General features: G+C 40.5%; 1 protein-coding gene across 12 annotated transcripts in view; it reads right to left on the minus strand.

Moving 5' to 3' along the window:
* OFD1 (OFD1 centriole and centriolar satellite protein) overlaps positions 1–17,993 on the minus strand; it is a 74,221-nt gene that overhangs the window by 52,805 nt on the left and 3,423 nt on the right. For 6 of the 12 annotated variants that reach the window (XM_022565986.3, XM_089904774.1, XM_022565983.3 and 3 more), the window contains exons 3-9: positions 17,844–17,915; positions 14,059–14,259; positions 12,075–12,143; positions 11,957–11,987; positions 4,076–4,183; positions 2,090–2,226; positions 1,588–1,761 (exon numbers count right to left, since the gene is read on the minus strand). In XM_022565986.3, coding sequence (XP_022421694.1) covers positions 1,588–1,761; positions 2,090–2,226; positions 4,076–4,183; positions 11,957–11,987; positions 12,075–12,143; positions 14,059–14,259; positions 17,844–17,915 — 792 coding nt within the window. The other 6 variants (XM_022565985.2, XM_022565984.3, XM_089904772.1 and 3 more) reach the window with 5 other exon arrangements.

Raw genomic sequence — 17,993 nt, forward strand, 5'->3', positions numbered from 1 at the left:
CTGTTAACTGGTTGATCTGATCTAGTCAGTCATCTATCTTTTAATTTTATTGACGTATAGTTGATTTACAATGCTGTGTTAATTTCGCTGTACAGCAAAGTGACTCAGTCATACAAATACATATTCTTTTTCATATTCTTTTCCATTATGCTTTATCACAGGGATAATGAATACAGTTCCCTGTACTCTAGAGCAGGACCTTGTTGTTTATCCATTCTGTATGTAATAGTTTGCCTCTGCTAATCCCAAACTCCCACTCCATCCCCCCTCCCCCATCCCCCTCGGGGACCACCAATCTATTCTCTATGTCCCTGATTTTGTTTCTGTTTCATAGATAGGTTCATTTGTGTCATATTTTAGATTCCTCATATGAGTGATATCATATGCTATTTGTCTTTCTTTCTTAGTCAATCACCTATCTTGAAGATGACGCTGTTAGTATGAACATAATCCAAGCTTCTCAAACACCTGTGCCTCCAACATTTATTTTATAGCTAAGCAAGCCCACTTCCCAGAACTGCTATATAAAACTTGTAGAGGGGGTACAATTACCATTAAATAACTGGGTCTTATTGAGAAGCTCTAAGCAAGGGTGGACGCTGGGAGGAAGCCTGCTACTTTTAACAGAACTTCCTGATAGAAGCTCCCGCTGTCCATAGGAAACAAGGCCTCAGATCCAGCCTGGTCTAAGACATGCCCTTGGCAAAGGAACCTGTTTTTCCCAAAGCAATGGATCCAATCCCTCCCGACACGCCCTCCCGCCACTTGGCAACCTCTTCACCTCCTGTCCAGCCACCTTCCTGGGGGACAAGATCAAACGGCCACATGGATGACCCCGGCAGCCCTGGACGCCTCCACTCCGGGGACCTCACCTCTGCCCCCATGGCAGCACGCTGTGCTTTGTTTCCAGTCTTGACCTGAAACCTCCACCTGCAACTCTGTCCTCTTGGCCCGTCCTTCTTCTTCCACCCATAGGAATCCTCAGACCTGCTTCTCGATGTCTTCCAGACGGCCCCGTCACCCTCCCTGCTGCCCTATATTAGCCTCCTCTTGGGCTGCCTTCCTCACCCCACCCAACCCCCATGTCTTCCACGAAATGGGCTGTCTTTCCAAAGCCAAAGAAATTCGGTGCTCTCAAGCTCCTCTCCCCAAGCACCTCTATCCTTCCGCCCTCACCAACACTACACATCGTCCTGAGAGCTGCACCAGAGCCATCGCCTGTAAGCACTGGATTTGGTCTACTGCCATTCCAGGCTGCCCACCTCGGCTGGGGCCTCAACATAGCTCAGGCAGCCCCATCTGCTTCCCAGGGCTGCTCTTCCTTTACCGCAAGCAGCCGTTCCACACCTCTGATCCTCTCCCCCAGGCTGCTACCGAAGCCTCAAATCTGCTGCCTCTCTGGTACGAGTTTCTCCCACTGCCAGCTTGGATGGTCCCGTCCCCGGTCCTTTCCCTCCAGCCATCTCAGAGGAAGGGTGTCTGCACATCCTTTCCAAGCCCCATGCTTCTACTTGCGTTCTTGACCCCAGTCCCTACTTGGGAAACGGCCCGGAAATAGCCACCCGGTAAATGATTTTAGAATATTACCTCCTGGTGCTTTTGAATTCTCTTAAGGGTCATCTTTTGCTGAGAAATCAGGGCTTCAGATTTTGCTTGACAAGCTCTCTCAAATTCATTCCGCAACTCAGCTAATTCCTTCTCACACTTTCTTTTCTCTTCCGTTTTAATTTTCGCTATTTCAGTATCTTTAAAATACTTCAACTGCCAATTGATGACAAATAATTGTAAATGCCAATAACTATACTAAAGAAACAGTAACATTCTCTCTTCACTGTTAGGTTTAACGTTAATGCTGTCTAGATATATTTAGTTTTAATTCATCTTTATGTTTCATCTCATTCACTGTACTTATAGGGTGCGTTCAAAAGTCATAAAGAAATGACATCATCTGGAAAGAGAAATAACATGCACAACAGTATAGTATCACATTCATTAGTAAAGATTCTAGTTATTTCCCCATATACCTAAGATGAAGACATTAAAAGACAAGCAAAAACATCACTCTTGGTTATAACAAGATAAATCTTACCTTTTGACTCATTTCTGCCCGTAGCTGCTGTTCAATTTCTCTCTTATATTCGTTTAACTTGATTTCTAAAGATTCTAACTTTGGATGCTGAGGGTAAGCACCTGCAAACTCATCGTCAATAAGCTGAAGCTTCTCAGCTATCAAAAAACAACACAGGAAAGGTTAAAGAAACGTGGGCAGGTGAGCAAGAGGCCAGAGCTCTGTTCAAACACAAAGAGTGTACTTAAGGGAAAGTGTAAGGATGTCTGCAATTTACTTGGTAATGCATCAAAAAAGTGAGAGAGCTTAATGGATGGACACGTAAGTGATCAAGCAAGTATAATGCAAATTTCATGGCAGACTTGAGGTATACAAGTGTGTGCTGTAAAACTGTGTCAACTTTTCTGAATGTCTGAGAATCCTCATCATAAAATGTCAGGGGAAAAGAAAAAAAGTACAGTTCAAGTCAGAAAACACGGGCATCTCTTTCTAGTGTCTAAATGCCATGGGAGAGAGCTCTTCATTGGACTTTGGTTAAAGCTGACTCACTTTGAAAACACTGACCTTAAGATGAATCAAAGATCATGTGTTTCAACTCCTCCTCTCCACAGAAGAGGAAACAGACGCCCATACAGTTGAAGTGACGTCCAGAGGGCTAAGCAACTCTATAATGGCATCAGCGGGGCTAAAGCCAGGTCTATGATTGCCTCGCATTCTGGCACTCTTTCCAGCAGACCTGCAGCCCTCAAACCAACTGTGGATTTGAAACCAACCACGTAGCACACTGCAAACCTGGCCCTCGCATACAATCTCAATCATGTGTAACACCAATACCACCAAAAAGCAGGCATAGGAAGAAAAGGCTGGCAGAAGCAGATTAAAATATTGGCGGTATGTCTCTCGTCGGCAAAAATTTCCATCTACTTTTCTGGATTTTCCAAATGCTCTGGACTGTCCAATGCAGGCCGCTAGCCACATTTGGCCATACTGAGTACATGGAATATGACCAGTTCAAAATGAGATGTACTCTAAGTGTAAAAGACACACCAGATATCAAGGACCGAGTACAAAAAAATAAACGTAAAATACCTCATTAATATTTTTCGTATTGATTTCATATTGGAATAATATTTTAGACATACGAAGTTATATAAAATGTATTACCAAAACAAATTTCACCTGTTTCTTCTTACCTTTTCTACTTTAGCTACTAGAAAATTTTTATTACACATGTGGCTCATATTATTGAACAGAACTGCTGTAGAATAAGCATGTTCTATGTTTCTAATGGAATAAAACCTACACCTAAATAAATGAAAGGCACAGTCATACAATACGGTCTTTACAAGTTATGAACTTATGTTTTTACAAGTTAAAGGCACTAGTGCAGTTTAAGAGTAAGGAAGGGCCAAGAAATCGATTAACCATATCCTATTAGCCAGCTGTTTCCCTTCTCTCCTGAGCACACAACTGAAGGGCAGGATGGTATTACAGAAAGCCTGCACAGCAGAAAAGGCTCTGGATCACTGACCAGAAAACTTGGACTCATATCAGTTCTGACCGAGACTCGGCATTGCCAAGTTGCTCTTCCTCTGGTGACCTCAGTTTTCTCAACTTATAAAATGAAGGGATGGCCCACTCACTTCTTTAGTTCTCTGCAATGCAAATAGTCTAAGATCTTCTCACTTTAGTGGCTATAAAGTTAGATGAGACACAGGGAAGAACCTCCCAGTCAAGAGAGGTTCAACCCAACAGACAAGGAAGTGGGCCTTTGGATCCCCACGAGGTTTGGAAAGCATAGCCTTGGCGGCCATGAAGGGAGGAGCAGCCCTGGAGAGCAGTTCCTGGTCCCTCCCAGCAGTGACCCCAGAAAAAATGGGCGCCCCTACCGCCAGCAGCCTGCATCCCTCCCAGTCAAGCAACAAATACATAATACGGTACATCAGGTCATCTCCTTCATTCAAGAGAGAAAACGGAAGAAGTGAAATTATGGAAGACCATAATTACCAAGGGAGTCTTTGACGGGAAATGTTGAACTTGTCTGAGTTCCCATACTGCAACTCTCTTTAGCCTGATGATATTCTGCCAATTCTTTCAGAAACTGCATGAGAAAACCTAAACGACACAACGTGTATAGTTTTGTTTTACAACTTTCTTTCATTCAACTGTTGCTCAATCACTGTTCATGCAATCTTGGTTTTATAACATTATCTTTTTTACATCATGTATATTTTAAGAATAATTTCTGAGCAAAGGTTTTTCCAAGCATGATACAGAAACCTACAAGCAATAAGGAGAAGTATTCATCAAACGTACAAATTAAGAACTTATATGTGGCGTGAAATAGCAAAGTCAAAAGACAAGTGATACACTGGAAACAGCTATTTGGCATAATACAGAGACAGAGAACTAATCTTCATAAACATCAAAGAGTTTTTAACAAATCAGTAAGAAAACAGAAAAATAGGGCAAGACATGGACAAAGTTCACAGAAAAAATTTTCAATGTTGAATAAACATGAACAAAATTATAAATAAATGCAAATTAACACTACAACAGAAAGATCGTATTTTCCCAATAAGCGTATTACCAAAATTTTAATCTTAGCGCTCTAAGTGTCAGCAAGGGAGCGGGGAAGCAGGCGTGCTCTTTTCACTTGGGAGGGAAATTTGCCCGTGTTTATGGATATTCAAAGTGCAAGTGCCCTTTCACCTAGTCTTTCCACCTCTCTGAATTTACACAGCTATACTTTCCCAAAAGGGTGTAGCACCGCACACCGCATGCCTCTAATGGCAAAAACCAAGCGATGAAACAATAAAATCTCCATCAACAGGGGGTTAATTAAATACATTCTAAAAAACAATTAGTCCAAGTACACGGCTAGAGAAAGATATATTGGTGGATAAAGAAAGCAAATTGCCCAACAGTATCTATATGATTCCATGTATGAGTATATGTTTTGATTACATATAGACTTTGACACCTGTGAACTAACTTCTGGTAGGATAAACAGGACACTCTTCATTCTAGTTATCGGCAGAAAGTGAAATTAGAGAATATGAACAGAAATTCCTACTCTTCTTTAACTTCATACCCTTCTGAATAGTTCAAAAATTTTTTTCTTTTTGGCCACGCCGTGCAGCTTGTGAGATGTTAGTTCCCAGACCAGGGATCAAACCCAGGCCCCTGGGAGTGGAAGCACAGATTCCTAACCACTGGACTGCCAGGAAATTCACTGAAACTTTTTTTTTAAGTCATGAGTATAAATTTTAGAAGTTTTCACTTTCTTGGAAGAGATGAATGGACTTCTGCATCAGCCAAGTTAAGGATTTATTTTTCTTTTCTACTGAAGATACTACAATATACTGTTTCCTTAAATTGAAGTATAGTTGATTGACAATGTTGTGTTAATTTCTGCTATACAGCAAAGTGATTCAGTTATACATATATACACTTTTTTTCATATTCTTTTCCATTATGGTTTATCATAGGATACTGAATATAGTTCCCTGTGCTGTACAGTAGGGCCTTGTTATTTATCCACTCCATATATAATAGCTCACATCTGCTCACCCCAGCCTCCCACTCCATCCCTCTCCCATCCCCTCTCTCCCTTGGCCACCACAAGCCTGCTCCCTATGTCTGTGAGTCTGTTTCATAGATATATGGAATCTAAAATATGACACAAATGAACCTATAAGTGATATCATACAACATACTCTCTTTTACTTCCCCTACTGTAGATATAAACTCTGTTCTTTCATATTCATTGCCTTGCAACTCTTCTGTCTCATCCATCCTCTTCTTCTGACCATTTCCTATCAGGCTGTTCTCACCTCACCCCTTCTTGCTGTCATGCTGAGGCCAGATCTTGGCTCCCTCTATGGACAAAGGTCAACGTTTGACGGAAATCTTCAAGATCCTGCAGGAGGTCATCTTTGGCGGTGTGCTCTTCCACCTCAGCATTTCTAACGCTGGTGCCTTTTCCCAGTTCTGCAGTGCTTTCTGCAGGCCCCTAATTAGTTCCACTTCCCCTCTCTCCCCTCCACACCCTCACCCAAGAAGGATACGTCTAGTCTCCTCCTTTATCCAGTCATTTATTTATATCCGTATGGACTCCTGTTTTATACCTTGGTAACTATAATTCACGTGTAATTCTACAACTCACTGATAAAACCCACTCTTTTATTTTGTTGCTCCAATTGTTCCAGCTTTGGCCTCTGGGAGCACTTTCATCATGGGTTTTTGTCTTAAGCACTTCCTTAGGTTCTAGCACTGTAAGGGGCTCCAAGCTCATCTTGTATAGTCTCTGTTGCACTCCTGCAGTCAACCGCTGCTCCAAGGAGCCCTGGTTCCTATTATTGTGGAATGGTATTAGAAACCGAATCTTAGTACTGCAAACCGGGCTCGAGGTGTGCTCATTGCAACTGGGGTGTCACTGCTTCCAGCCCCTCAGCCGAGACAGCAAGGAAATACGAACGTACACTAACCTGTGTACACAAACATATCTATAAATATCTCTATGTATCATCTGTATCTATATTAAGCTAAACATGAGTTCATACTAATGTCTCCAACTAAGCCATTACCGTATGGATCATCCCAGTCTCCTCCCCTTGTTTATCTGTAAAGTCCCGCTCCAGCAGTGAACACCTGGCTCCCGCCATCTTCTATCCACTTACTTAATTGTTCAATTCCAGCATACGTGTATCATGGTTTCAGAATTGTTAACCAGCACTCCCATGAGAAATAACTCTCACCTTGAATACCCAGCCTATGTACAGTTGCTTCTGTCTTTTGTCTTAGTCTTCATTCCTTTCCCAAGTTAGATAGCTCAGCATATTTTTCCCCCACCCCCTTCAGTGAGGTTACTACAGTTAGATGGTTTTGTCACAGTCCGCATTCCATCCTGAGATCACCTGACCTCCTAAATTTGCATACATGAAGGCTTGTTCTTTGTAAAGTTCTACAGGTTTTAGGCAAATGTCTGGTGCCATGTATCATACCATTACAGGTATCGGAAGAATACTTTCACCACCCTAAAAAAAATCCTGTGCTTCACTTCTTCAACCTCCTACCCCTTCCCTCCAAATCCCTAGCAACCACTGATGTGTTTACTATCACTATAGCTTTGCCTTTTCCAGAATGTCACATAAATGGAATCATATAGCACGTAGCCTTTTCAGGCAGGCTTCTTACATTAACAATACACATTTGCGATTCATTCATCTCTTTGCATGGCTTGGTAGCTCATTCCTCTTAGCTGAATAGTATTTCCCTGTCTGGAAGTACCACAGCTTGTTTATCCGTTCAGTTACCAAGTAACATCTTGGTTGTTCCCAATTTCTGACAATTACGAATAAAGTTGCTACAAACATTCACGTGCAGGTGTCTGTGTGGACTTAAGTTGTCAAGTCACTTGGGTACATACCTAAGACAATGACTGTTGGATTGTAGGGTAAGACTATGTTTAGTTTTGTAAGAAACCACCAAACTGGGCTTCCCTGGTGGCACGGTGGTTAAGAATCCACCCGCCAATGCAGGGGACATGGGTTCGAGCCCTGGTCTGGGAGGATCCCACATGCCGCGGAACAACTAAGCCCACGAGCCACAACTACTGAGCCTGTGTGTCGCAACTGCTGAAGCCTGCGCGCCTAGAGCCCGTGCTCCGCAACAAGAGAAGCCACCGCAGTGAGAAGCCCACGCACCTCAACGAAGAGTGGCCCCTGCTCACCGCAACTAGAGAAAGCCCACGCGCAGCAACAACGACCCAATGCAGCCAAAAATAAATTTATTTTTAAAAAAAAGAAACCACCAAGCTATCTCCCCAGGTGGCTGTACCATTTTGTATTCCCACCAGCAATGAGTGACAGTTCATATCGCTTCACATCCTTACCAGCATTTAGTGCTGAAGGTGTTCTGGATTTTGGCCATGTTATCTCATTTTTGTTTTAATTTGCATGTCTCTAACAAATAACGTGCAGCATCTTTTCATGCTTATTTGCCACCTGTATATCTTCTTTGGAGAGCTATCTGTTCAGATCCTTTGCCCATTTTTTAACTGACTTGTCCCTTTAGTGTTGAGTTTTCAGAGTTCTTTGTGTATTTTTGATGCAAGTCCTTTATTGGATGTCTTTTGCCAATACCCTCTCCCAGTCTGTAATTTGTCTTTTCAGTCTTTCATAGAGCAGACGTTTTTAAATTTTAATAAAGTCTAACTGGTCTATTTTTTCTTTCATGTATCATGCTTTTGGTATTATATCTCATCGCCAAACAGCAGGTCACAAAGATTTTCTATGTTTTCTTCCAGAAGTTTTACAGTTTTGTGTTTTACATTTAGATATATGATTCGTTTTCAGTTAATTTTTGTGTAAGGTCTGCGCCCAGGTTCATATCTGTGCATATGAATGTCCAACTGTTCCAGCACCACTTGTTGACAAGACTATATGTCCTCCATTGAATTGCCTGTGTTAAAGGCTAGTTGACTATGTTTGTGTAGACCTATTTCTGGGCTCTCTATTCTGTCCCACTGATCTATCTATATCTATCTATTCTTTTGCCAATCACAGGCAAGGATTTTAACTTCCAGAAAGAAAAGAGCCAGTGTCCAAATCCTCTGGCCAGCTATTTTCTGAGTATCATTATCTTTGAAAGGAAAAATTAGGGGTGGGAAGGATGTGTGAGTGGAATCTAGGGGAAAAGTACTGTAACCATTCAACAGATCAGCACTCTCAAAGTATAGACACAGTAACATAAGACCAAAGATCTCTGTCAGGGAATACACAACAGTTAGGTACAAAACATCTTCTTAACATGTTTTCTGATGGTCTCAATCTCTTAATGGGGAGCCACCAATTTTTAAATTATTTCATTTTAACAGTAGCTGCTTTACTGTTACCCAATAATTCTATCCAAATTATGTCATTAGGATGCATGACATGTCTGCAACTCAGTTTTCTGAATTTCATAAATTTTACTAGGATGCTGGATAAAGCTGGTAAGAGATGTTAGCCAGATGTCTTTCTGAACTAGAAAGATTTAAAGAGTGCTTAAAGGTGCAAAGCCATTTTTAATAGTATAAATACCTATAAATAAATGAATTATTTCTTAATATCCCTTCAAGCTCTAAATTCCTTTCTGAAATAGTTACACTACAGACAACAGCTATTTACTTAGAACTGTGCTGTCCAACGTGACAGCCACTAGTCACGTGTAGCTACTTAAATTAAAATCTCAGTTCCTCAGTCACACTAGCCACATTTCAAATGCTCAATAGCCCCATGTGGCTAGTGGCTACCATATCAGGCAACACACATACAGACATTCCCATCTCAGAGTTACACTAAACAGCACGGCCATAGAATCTACAACCTAGGATCACCTACCATCCTCAACTTCAGTAAGGATGACCTACTTTGCAGGTGATCTAGAATGTCTTGTGATCCAAATATTATACATTGGATGGAAAACAACAAGGTCCTACTATAGAGCACAGGGAACTATATCCAATATCCTGTGATAAACCATAACGGAAAAGAATATGAAAAAGAATGTACATTTATGTATAACGGAATCACTTAGCTGTACAGCAGAAATTAACAACATTGTAGGTCAACTATACTTCAATAATACAGTAAAATAAAAACAGAATGTCTTTTGATCCAATTTACTTACCCTCTACTAACATTACTCCCGGGAGACCAGGCAGTTAAGTCACAGAATAATGACTGGCAGCAAGTAGGTACTCAAGTGTCTGCCAAATGGCAAGTCCTGAATTAATGTCCCAGCAGGGATGGTAGCAATTCTGGCAACAGACAAAATCAAGGAGCACGCTAACACAAAAAGGCCATTACATGACGTTACGGATTTTTTGGAAAAGATCTAAATAACAAGTAAGCTGGTAACTTGCCTGTAACGTGTATGTTCATACTACCAAGTCCATCATCAAGTCCAGCCTGTGGCCTGTCACCCACAGCAGTTGTAAAGGAAAAAAAACCCTCAGCTTCCCTCCTTCTGTGTAGGGAAAAACCCACCTCTTCCCTCCCATCTCTCCCCTCCCTGTGAGCCCCTTGACTTTTATACAGAACACTTCACAACACTTACTTCCGACTCTCCTGGTCACCCAGTGTGTGGGGCTTTTCCTCACACCAAGCCATTCTCTGCGACACCGGATGGATGGCCTACACTTGAACTCTATTCTGACACTGTCCACCTGGAGGCAGCATCCGATCCCATGGGTTAAGGGCCTCAGTCCCACACTGACCACCCCCTGCCACCATGCCTATACATTCTTCAGGTGCCAGTCACATGCCCAGGTTGTCACCTGTGCTTCTGAGCAACTGGCTATACATAGGAGGTTCCCACAACCTCCTCCTTGGGCTTCATTAACGTACCAGAACAGCTCAAAAAACTCAGGGAAACACTTTCTTACGTTTACCAGTTTATTAAAGGATATGATAGGCGGCTTCCCTGGTGGCGCAGTGGTTGAGAATCCACCTGCCAATGCAGGGGACATGGGTTCAAGCCCTGGTCCAGGAAGATCCCACATGCCGCGGAGCAACTAAGCCCATGTGCCACAACTACTGAGCCTGTGCTCTAGAGCCCGTGAGCCACAACTACTGAGTCCATGTGCCACAACTACTGAAGCCCGCGTGCCTAGAGCCCGTGCTCCGCAATGAGAAGCCACCACAACGAGAAGCCCGTGCACTGCAACAAAGAGTAGCCCCTGCTCACCGCAACTAGAGAAGGCCCACGTGCAGCAGCGAAGACCCAATGCAGCCAAAAATAAATAAATAAAACTTATATATAAAAAAAGGGATATGATAAAGGACACAGTTGAACAGCTAAATAGAAGAGACACACAGGGCGAGGTACATGTGGGAAGGAGCCCAGAGCTTCTATGCCCTCTCCAGGTGTGCCAATCTCCTAGCACCTCCACGTGTTCACCAACCTGGAAGCTCTCCGAACCCCATACTTTTGGGATTTATGGAGGCTTCATCACACATTCATGATCGATTATTCACCAAAATGATTGATTATTCATTTTTAGTCCTCCTCCCTTCAATAGAATGGGGAGCAAAGCTGAAAACCTCAAGCTTCTAATCATGGCTTGGTCTTTCCAGTGACCAGCCCTCATCCAGGAGCCATCCAGGGACCCACGTAGTCTTGGCTCATTTGAACACAAGACACTCCTATCACCCAGGAAATTACAAGGGTTTCAGGAGACCTGTGTCAAGAATGGAGGTCAAAGACCAGTAACTAGAACAAGATATGCTCCTTGTGTTCTTATCACTTAGGAAATTACAAGGATTTTGGGAGCTGTGTACCAGGAACTGGGGGCAGAGACCAATATATACATTTTTTATTATCTCAGAGTAGTTATGGACTCTTTGAAGGTTATTATCAAGGCCAATATTAATGCAATTTATCAGGCCTATATAAACAATAAAAACAAGCACATTACTGAACAGATATTTCATTCTTTAAGCCAATATTAATACAATACTCTATACATTGTACTTAGGGGCCTATCTAGGATACAAAGATAGTGGCCTAAACGTTATTTGTTTTTGTTTTGCAAATGTTCCAAACAGTGGGTATCTCTACAAAGACCAGCTTTCAGTCCGTTCGTAGGGCTCTTGATGCTGTCTCTAGTTTTCTCATTTGAGTAATAGCGATTTTAAAAGGTTAAAATTTTGGGGAAAGGATCCACATTTGTAAAACAGATGAATCGTTCTATTTAAAAAGGTATTGTCAGCAAGGAAAAAAGTCAAATGATTCAATTCAAATTCCCTATTCTTCCACCTGAAAATTATTAGTTTCATACTTTTATACAAAACAATACATAACAAAAATGTTCCTATTCTCTACAAAGATGAAGGCTCCTACCTTTATGGTTTTCTTTATCAAATCCTGAAATCTGTTAAAAGAAAATATTTTACCTTTATTCAACTATTCAGTTATTATTAACAAACCAAAGCAGGTTATAAAAACGAAACAATCCTACCAGTGATTTATAGAGACTGGATTCAGGGTTGATTTTAATGAGTTGTAATAGATCCTGCATAGTAAATACCTTAAAAAAAAAAGTACACAGATTTTAACATCAATGTGTAAGTGATATATTCAGAAACATCCCAATTTAAGACTAAAAATCATGGTTCAGACTAAATAAGATTATAACTATGCTAATAATGTAACACGTAAGCTTTCTTATATTAAGTTACAATAAACGCTGCAGTCAAAAGGATAAAATTTTTCTCTTGATCACGTAATTAACCTCCAAATAATTCACAGCAAAAATGATGTGCCTAACAGAAATAACAGAAATGGTTAATGTCTTACAGATAAGAAACACTCAAACATCTGAGGCACCAATGAATATATGAGTGCATTCCAGGGTCTTTCAATTGCAATGACATTTTTAAATTACTATTGCTTCAAAATGTAAATAAACTAAGTCTGTACTATCTTTACAACTACAAAATGTTTAAAACTATTTTACATATACATGTGGTCAAAGAGTTTGAGTATTCTTAGTAAACAATACATACTATAGAAATACATGCTGTGTCTACTCTGAGAACATTGATACCATCTACAATTAGTTTTCCATTAAAGAATATTCTGCACAGTATTTTAGCGTATAGAAACCTTTAAGTGTGGGAACTAGATAATCACTGCTATAACCATATAATTGACACATTATTCATTCTAGAAGCAAAATTGTGAAATGTAATTAGAAAGTTAGAAGGATCAACAAAGAATTCCTAATGCTGGTAAAATCTGATTGTTAATGAATAAATACAGCATATTTAAATTTTAAGTTTTTCCAATAATAACACTGCTGTTCTCTTAAAACAGCTGAATACCACACTTCTAGACAATTATGGCCAAGATAAAGAGTAAAAACATAGGGACAACCCCAAGACTCCACCCTAATGTAAACTATGGACTTCAGGTGATAATGATGTGCCAATGTAGGTTCACTGAACGTAAAAATGTACAGAGTAAAAAATGTTGGGCTTCCCTGGTGGCACAGTGGTTGAGAGTCCGCCTGCCGATGCAGGGGACACGGGTTCGTGCCCCAGTCTGGGAAGATCCCACATGCCACTGAGCGGCTGGGCCCGTGAGCCACGGTCGCTGAGCCTGCGCGTCCAGAGCCTGTGCTCCGCAATGGGAGAGGCCACAACAGTGAGAGGCCTGTGTACCGCAAAAAAAAAAAAAAAATGTTGAGAGCAGGGGAGGCCTGCACATGTGGGATTAGGGAGCAGATGGGCAATCTCCCTTTCTGCGCATTTTCGCTGTGAACCGAAACTGCTCTAAAAAATTACGTCTATTAAAAAAAATAGGGAAAGTTTGCTATATCTGCCTTTAAAATAACCAAGTGTGACTAGTATGTTCAGTGGTTGGTGGAAAGATAGTTACAATAATTAGGAAAGTGGTAAAAGGTGTTCTAATATTTAAGAACTCCACAGGTGTTCAAAAGTTACTTATCCCTCACTTCTCTTATGTCATCACAAAGACGACAAATATCTGAAGAGACTGTAGCATACTGAAGACGGCACACTGTAGATCTAGATTTACTGCCCTGCATTGCCACTTCCAAATCATGTGACCTTGAGCAAATCACCCCACCTCTCCAGACTCTGGATCCTCATCTGTAATACATGTACCACCTGCAGAGTGACCAGCAGTGCCAGCCTCACAACAGACATTCAACAAAAATGGCAGTTTTGTGTCCTCAGACTACATGGAGTGTCAGACCACTTCTAGCTCCAAAACATTACAATTTTATAAAGACAAATTAAGATACCAAGGAATTGGTAACAATGTCAGATTTCATACTCCTTGGTCACATTATAACAAATACATGATGTAATTTCAAAGATAAACAAGAAAGGGACCCAGCTAGCCAAGGAGCACTTAGCTATTATCTGAGGGAGAAGCTGTTAACAGAAAATTCAGACACAGAAAAGCAAAGATGTTACCTTTTCTTTTGCCAAACCACTTTCGGGAAAGAAGACAGAAAGTGAACATTCATAGCCACATCTCTGTAAGTGATCTGCCACTAGAGAGTTGGAAGCTCCTATTAAGAGGGAGCTCCCTTCCACTGAGATGGACAGGGACTGCACTTCACCACTCAGTACAGGGTGCATCAGTTCGTGAATTAGCTGGTTTCGGAGTTGCGTCTAGATCAAATACAAAATGAAACAAGAGGGGAAAAAAATTTTCAGCAGGATTTTTTCCACTGGCGGGACACAGACTTGTCACATGAATTAGAATCCTTCCTTTAGTTTCCAGAATGGTTCTAAATCCATGGCCACAAGTTAGGAGCCTTCCCCTGGACACTGTCTTACCCTGTGAGACAAGCAGCACAGTGGGTTCTAGAAAGAGTAGCTTGCTTTCACCAGCTTCCTAGTGAGCTGGTGGTGAGCTGGAACATGGTGAGACTAACTTCACTTCCCTACGAGCCCAGTTCAGCAACTTTTCACTGGGGTACCAAATACAGGAGAAAACTCTGCTACTTCCTCACCTCTCTGCAAATTGTTGGAGGATATGAAAATAATACTGGGTTAAATATATTCAAGTATATTGATCAAAATAAAATTAGGTTCCCAAAAGGGAAATAGTATACACAAGAGAAAAATCAGTAAACCCAAAAAAGGCTTATTAAGATTCACTTTCACGTGGACTACTTACAATTCTAGATGTTATGAAATATAATAATTTTCCCCTATTTTATAAATGAGGAATTTAGGCTCAAGGTGGCTAATTTCCTCAAAGTTATAATGCCACTGCTATTATTCATTTTGGTTTTAAAAAAAAATCCCCTAATCAGACTGCTGGATATTTGTTCTAATTTATTTTGCACATAATCTGAAACATACAATTGGGCGGAGCTTAAGAGTACACTGCCTAGATTCACGGGGTTCAGCAGTAAATAACATCTAAGGAATTGTTATTAATAGAATACAAACAAGAAACAAATGAAGTTCTCGTTACATCTCTTTCTTCTATCCTTTAGCTAAAGAGAATATATTAGTTCTATATATAGTTCTATATTAGTAGCACAGAACAGAACTTATATATGTATCTAAAATCCTATAGTACTGGGCATATACCCAGAGAAAACCATAATTCAAAAAAGACACATGCACCCCAATGTTCACTGCAGCATTATTTACAATAGCCAGGTCATGGAAGCAACCTAATATGCCCATCAACAGATGAAAGGATAAAGAAGATGTGGCACATATATACAATGGAATATTACTCAGCCATAAAAAGGAACGAAACTGGGTCATCTGTAGAGACGTGGATGTATCTAGAGACTGTCATACAGAGTGAAGCGTCAGAAAGAGAAAAACAAATATCGTATATTAACGCATATATGTGGAACCTAGAAAAATGATACAGATGAACTGGTTTGCAGGGCAGAAATAGACACAGATGTAGAGAAAAAACATACGGACACCAAGGTGGGAAAGTGGCCAGGGGGTGGGGTGGTGGTGGGATGAACTGGGAGATTCGGATTGACATGGATACACTCATATGTATAAAATAGATGACTAATAAGAACCTGCTGTATAAAAAACTAAGATTCAAAAATAAAAATAAAATCCTATAGTAAAAAACACATTTACACTAAACAGAATATATATGCTTCGCCTCATCTGATACAGTTAAGTAACTGAAAAGAGAAAACTAAAGCCTCCTCCACCAGTAAACTTTAGTGGTTTAATTAAATTTGTAACATAGTAATGAAGAAATATACTTAGATTCATCTTAATTAACAAAAGGATTTAGGGTGTCTTGCAAGCAAGTACTGAAATGGCTAAGAACTAAATGAGGGATTTAAGCAGGGTAAAAGGAAGAGTAGCAAACAGTGGAATGACATTACAGATGAATTTCCATCTTGACACGCCCAAAAAGCATGCCATCTAGCACTTGCTGGAAGGAATCCAAAAACTGGCGGGGGGGGGGGGGCGGCTTTCCAGCAGCCAGTGCCAAGAGGGAAATCTATTCAGAATTAAAGCTTGCAACATCCCTAAGACAGAAATAAGGACAGAGAACTCACCCCAAATTGTGCCTATGAAAACTTCTCCCCAAAAAACCATAGGGGAGTTCGGGTTTGAGCATGAGCCACCTGTTTTCCTTGCTTGGCCCTGCAATAAACCTTTCTCTGCTCAAAAAAAAGAAAGAAAATAAAGAAAGAAGGCCAATTATTGTGGGGGAAGTAGGAGAGACAAGACTTAGGGACCCGGAACCCTCAGCACATCTCTCAGCAATTGACAGAGTAGACTCAAAATAAGGAAAAAGAAGATTTTTCATTTACCAGATACCCATATGACTCTGTACTTAATCATAAATACAAATTGTTTCCAAACACCCGAAGAGAAAGTGAATTAGGCCACTGAAAACTTCAACTGTAAAAATTAGAACTCACTCAGGTCACTAAACTGAGAAAGTAAATTAGTTCAGACTGAGAAAGTAAAAATCTCCCCTGCCAAAATCCCCCCTACCATTGATCACGCTAGAATAACAAACGGAATGGCCAGCTGCAAACAAGAAACAGTATTTCTCCTTAGGATAGGCTGCAGCTGGAAAGTGAACAAGGCTAGCTAGCATAATCCTGATACCAAAGCCTAACAAGGATAGCTCCAAATGGATAATGATAGGTCATTATCAACTGGACTATAGACATGAAGTAAAACCCTACCAAACCAAACCCAAAGGACAGTAAGAGAACAAACACCATGCCCAGAGGCAAGAAGCATTCCGTCTAAGAAAGTGGACTAATGCGTGATGTACTACAACTAATTTCAGGTGGGTTAAGGAATTAACTGTTTAAAAAAAAAAACAGCCTTTTTAAAAACTTAGAAAAAGTGAATATTCATTGTCAGTGGAAAATGACTGAGAATAATCAGCACAAAAAAAGTAAACAACAGACTTGACCACATAAAAATGTAACTTCAGTATTTTTAGAGCCAAATTAAAATTGAAGACAGATAGTATTGTCACAAAAATGGAAAAAAAGGTTAAGTTTCCATTAAAAGGACTCGTATCAATAAGAAAACACTAGCACCCTAGGGAAAAAAAACGGGCAGGGGAACATGAAGCACCAATCCATGGAAAACATACAAATGGCCAGAAAATATATGCAACCTCACTGATAAAAGAAAGAATGTTAAAATAGAGTTTCTCAGTCTTAGATTGGTTTAAAACATGTCATGATCATACTACTGGAGAGAGACGTGCATTCTCAAACTGCTGGTGGAATACAAACTGAAGTTGACCCTCGAACCACCGGGGGTTAGGAGCCCCCTCCATATCCCCAGTTTTACATCAGCGGATTCAACCAACCACAGACAGTGTAGTATTGTACTAGGTATTTATTGAAAAAAGTCCACAAATAAGTGGACCTGAGCAGTTCAAACCCGTGTTGTTCAAGGGTCAGTTGTATTACAACCTTTCTAAAACAAGACGTGTACACCAAGAACCTTACAAATGTTCACACCCTTTGATTCATTAATACCACTTCATCTATCCTAGGCAAAAAGTGAGAGATGCAATTGAAGGAATGTGTAAGCCTGGGTATAACCTAAATGTTCAATAACAGGGGAATGCTGCATAAATTACCCATATGTCCAAAGATGAGCCTGGTGCCAATGAAAATGAGGATTTCAAGACACATTTAAGGACACAGGAAAATGCTCACCACATAATAGTAAAGAGGATACACAAATACACACAACATTATGCCAATTAGTACTTGTATTAGAGATGACTTCTCTTGTATGCTTTTCCATATTTCAGATGAGTCTGAAGTATTTTTCGGATGAGTCTGAAGTATTTTTAAGTTACAAAAACAATGGAGACAAGAAAAAAAAGTCCTTAATTTCCCATTTTAAGTGTAAAATGG

This window comes from Delphinapterus leucas, chromosome X (assembly GCF_059928025.1).
Source record: "Delphinapterus leucas isolate spDelLeu-1000000601 "Yukka" chromosome X, BTC_Dleu_Yukka2, whole genome shotgun sequence".
In the NCBI taxonomy this organism is placed as follows: domain Eukaryota; kingdom Metazoa; phylum Chordata; class Mammalia; order Artiodactyla; family Monodontidae; genus Delphinapterus; species Delphinapterus leucas.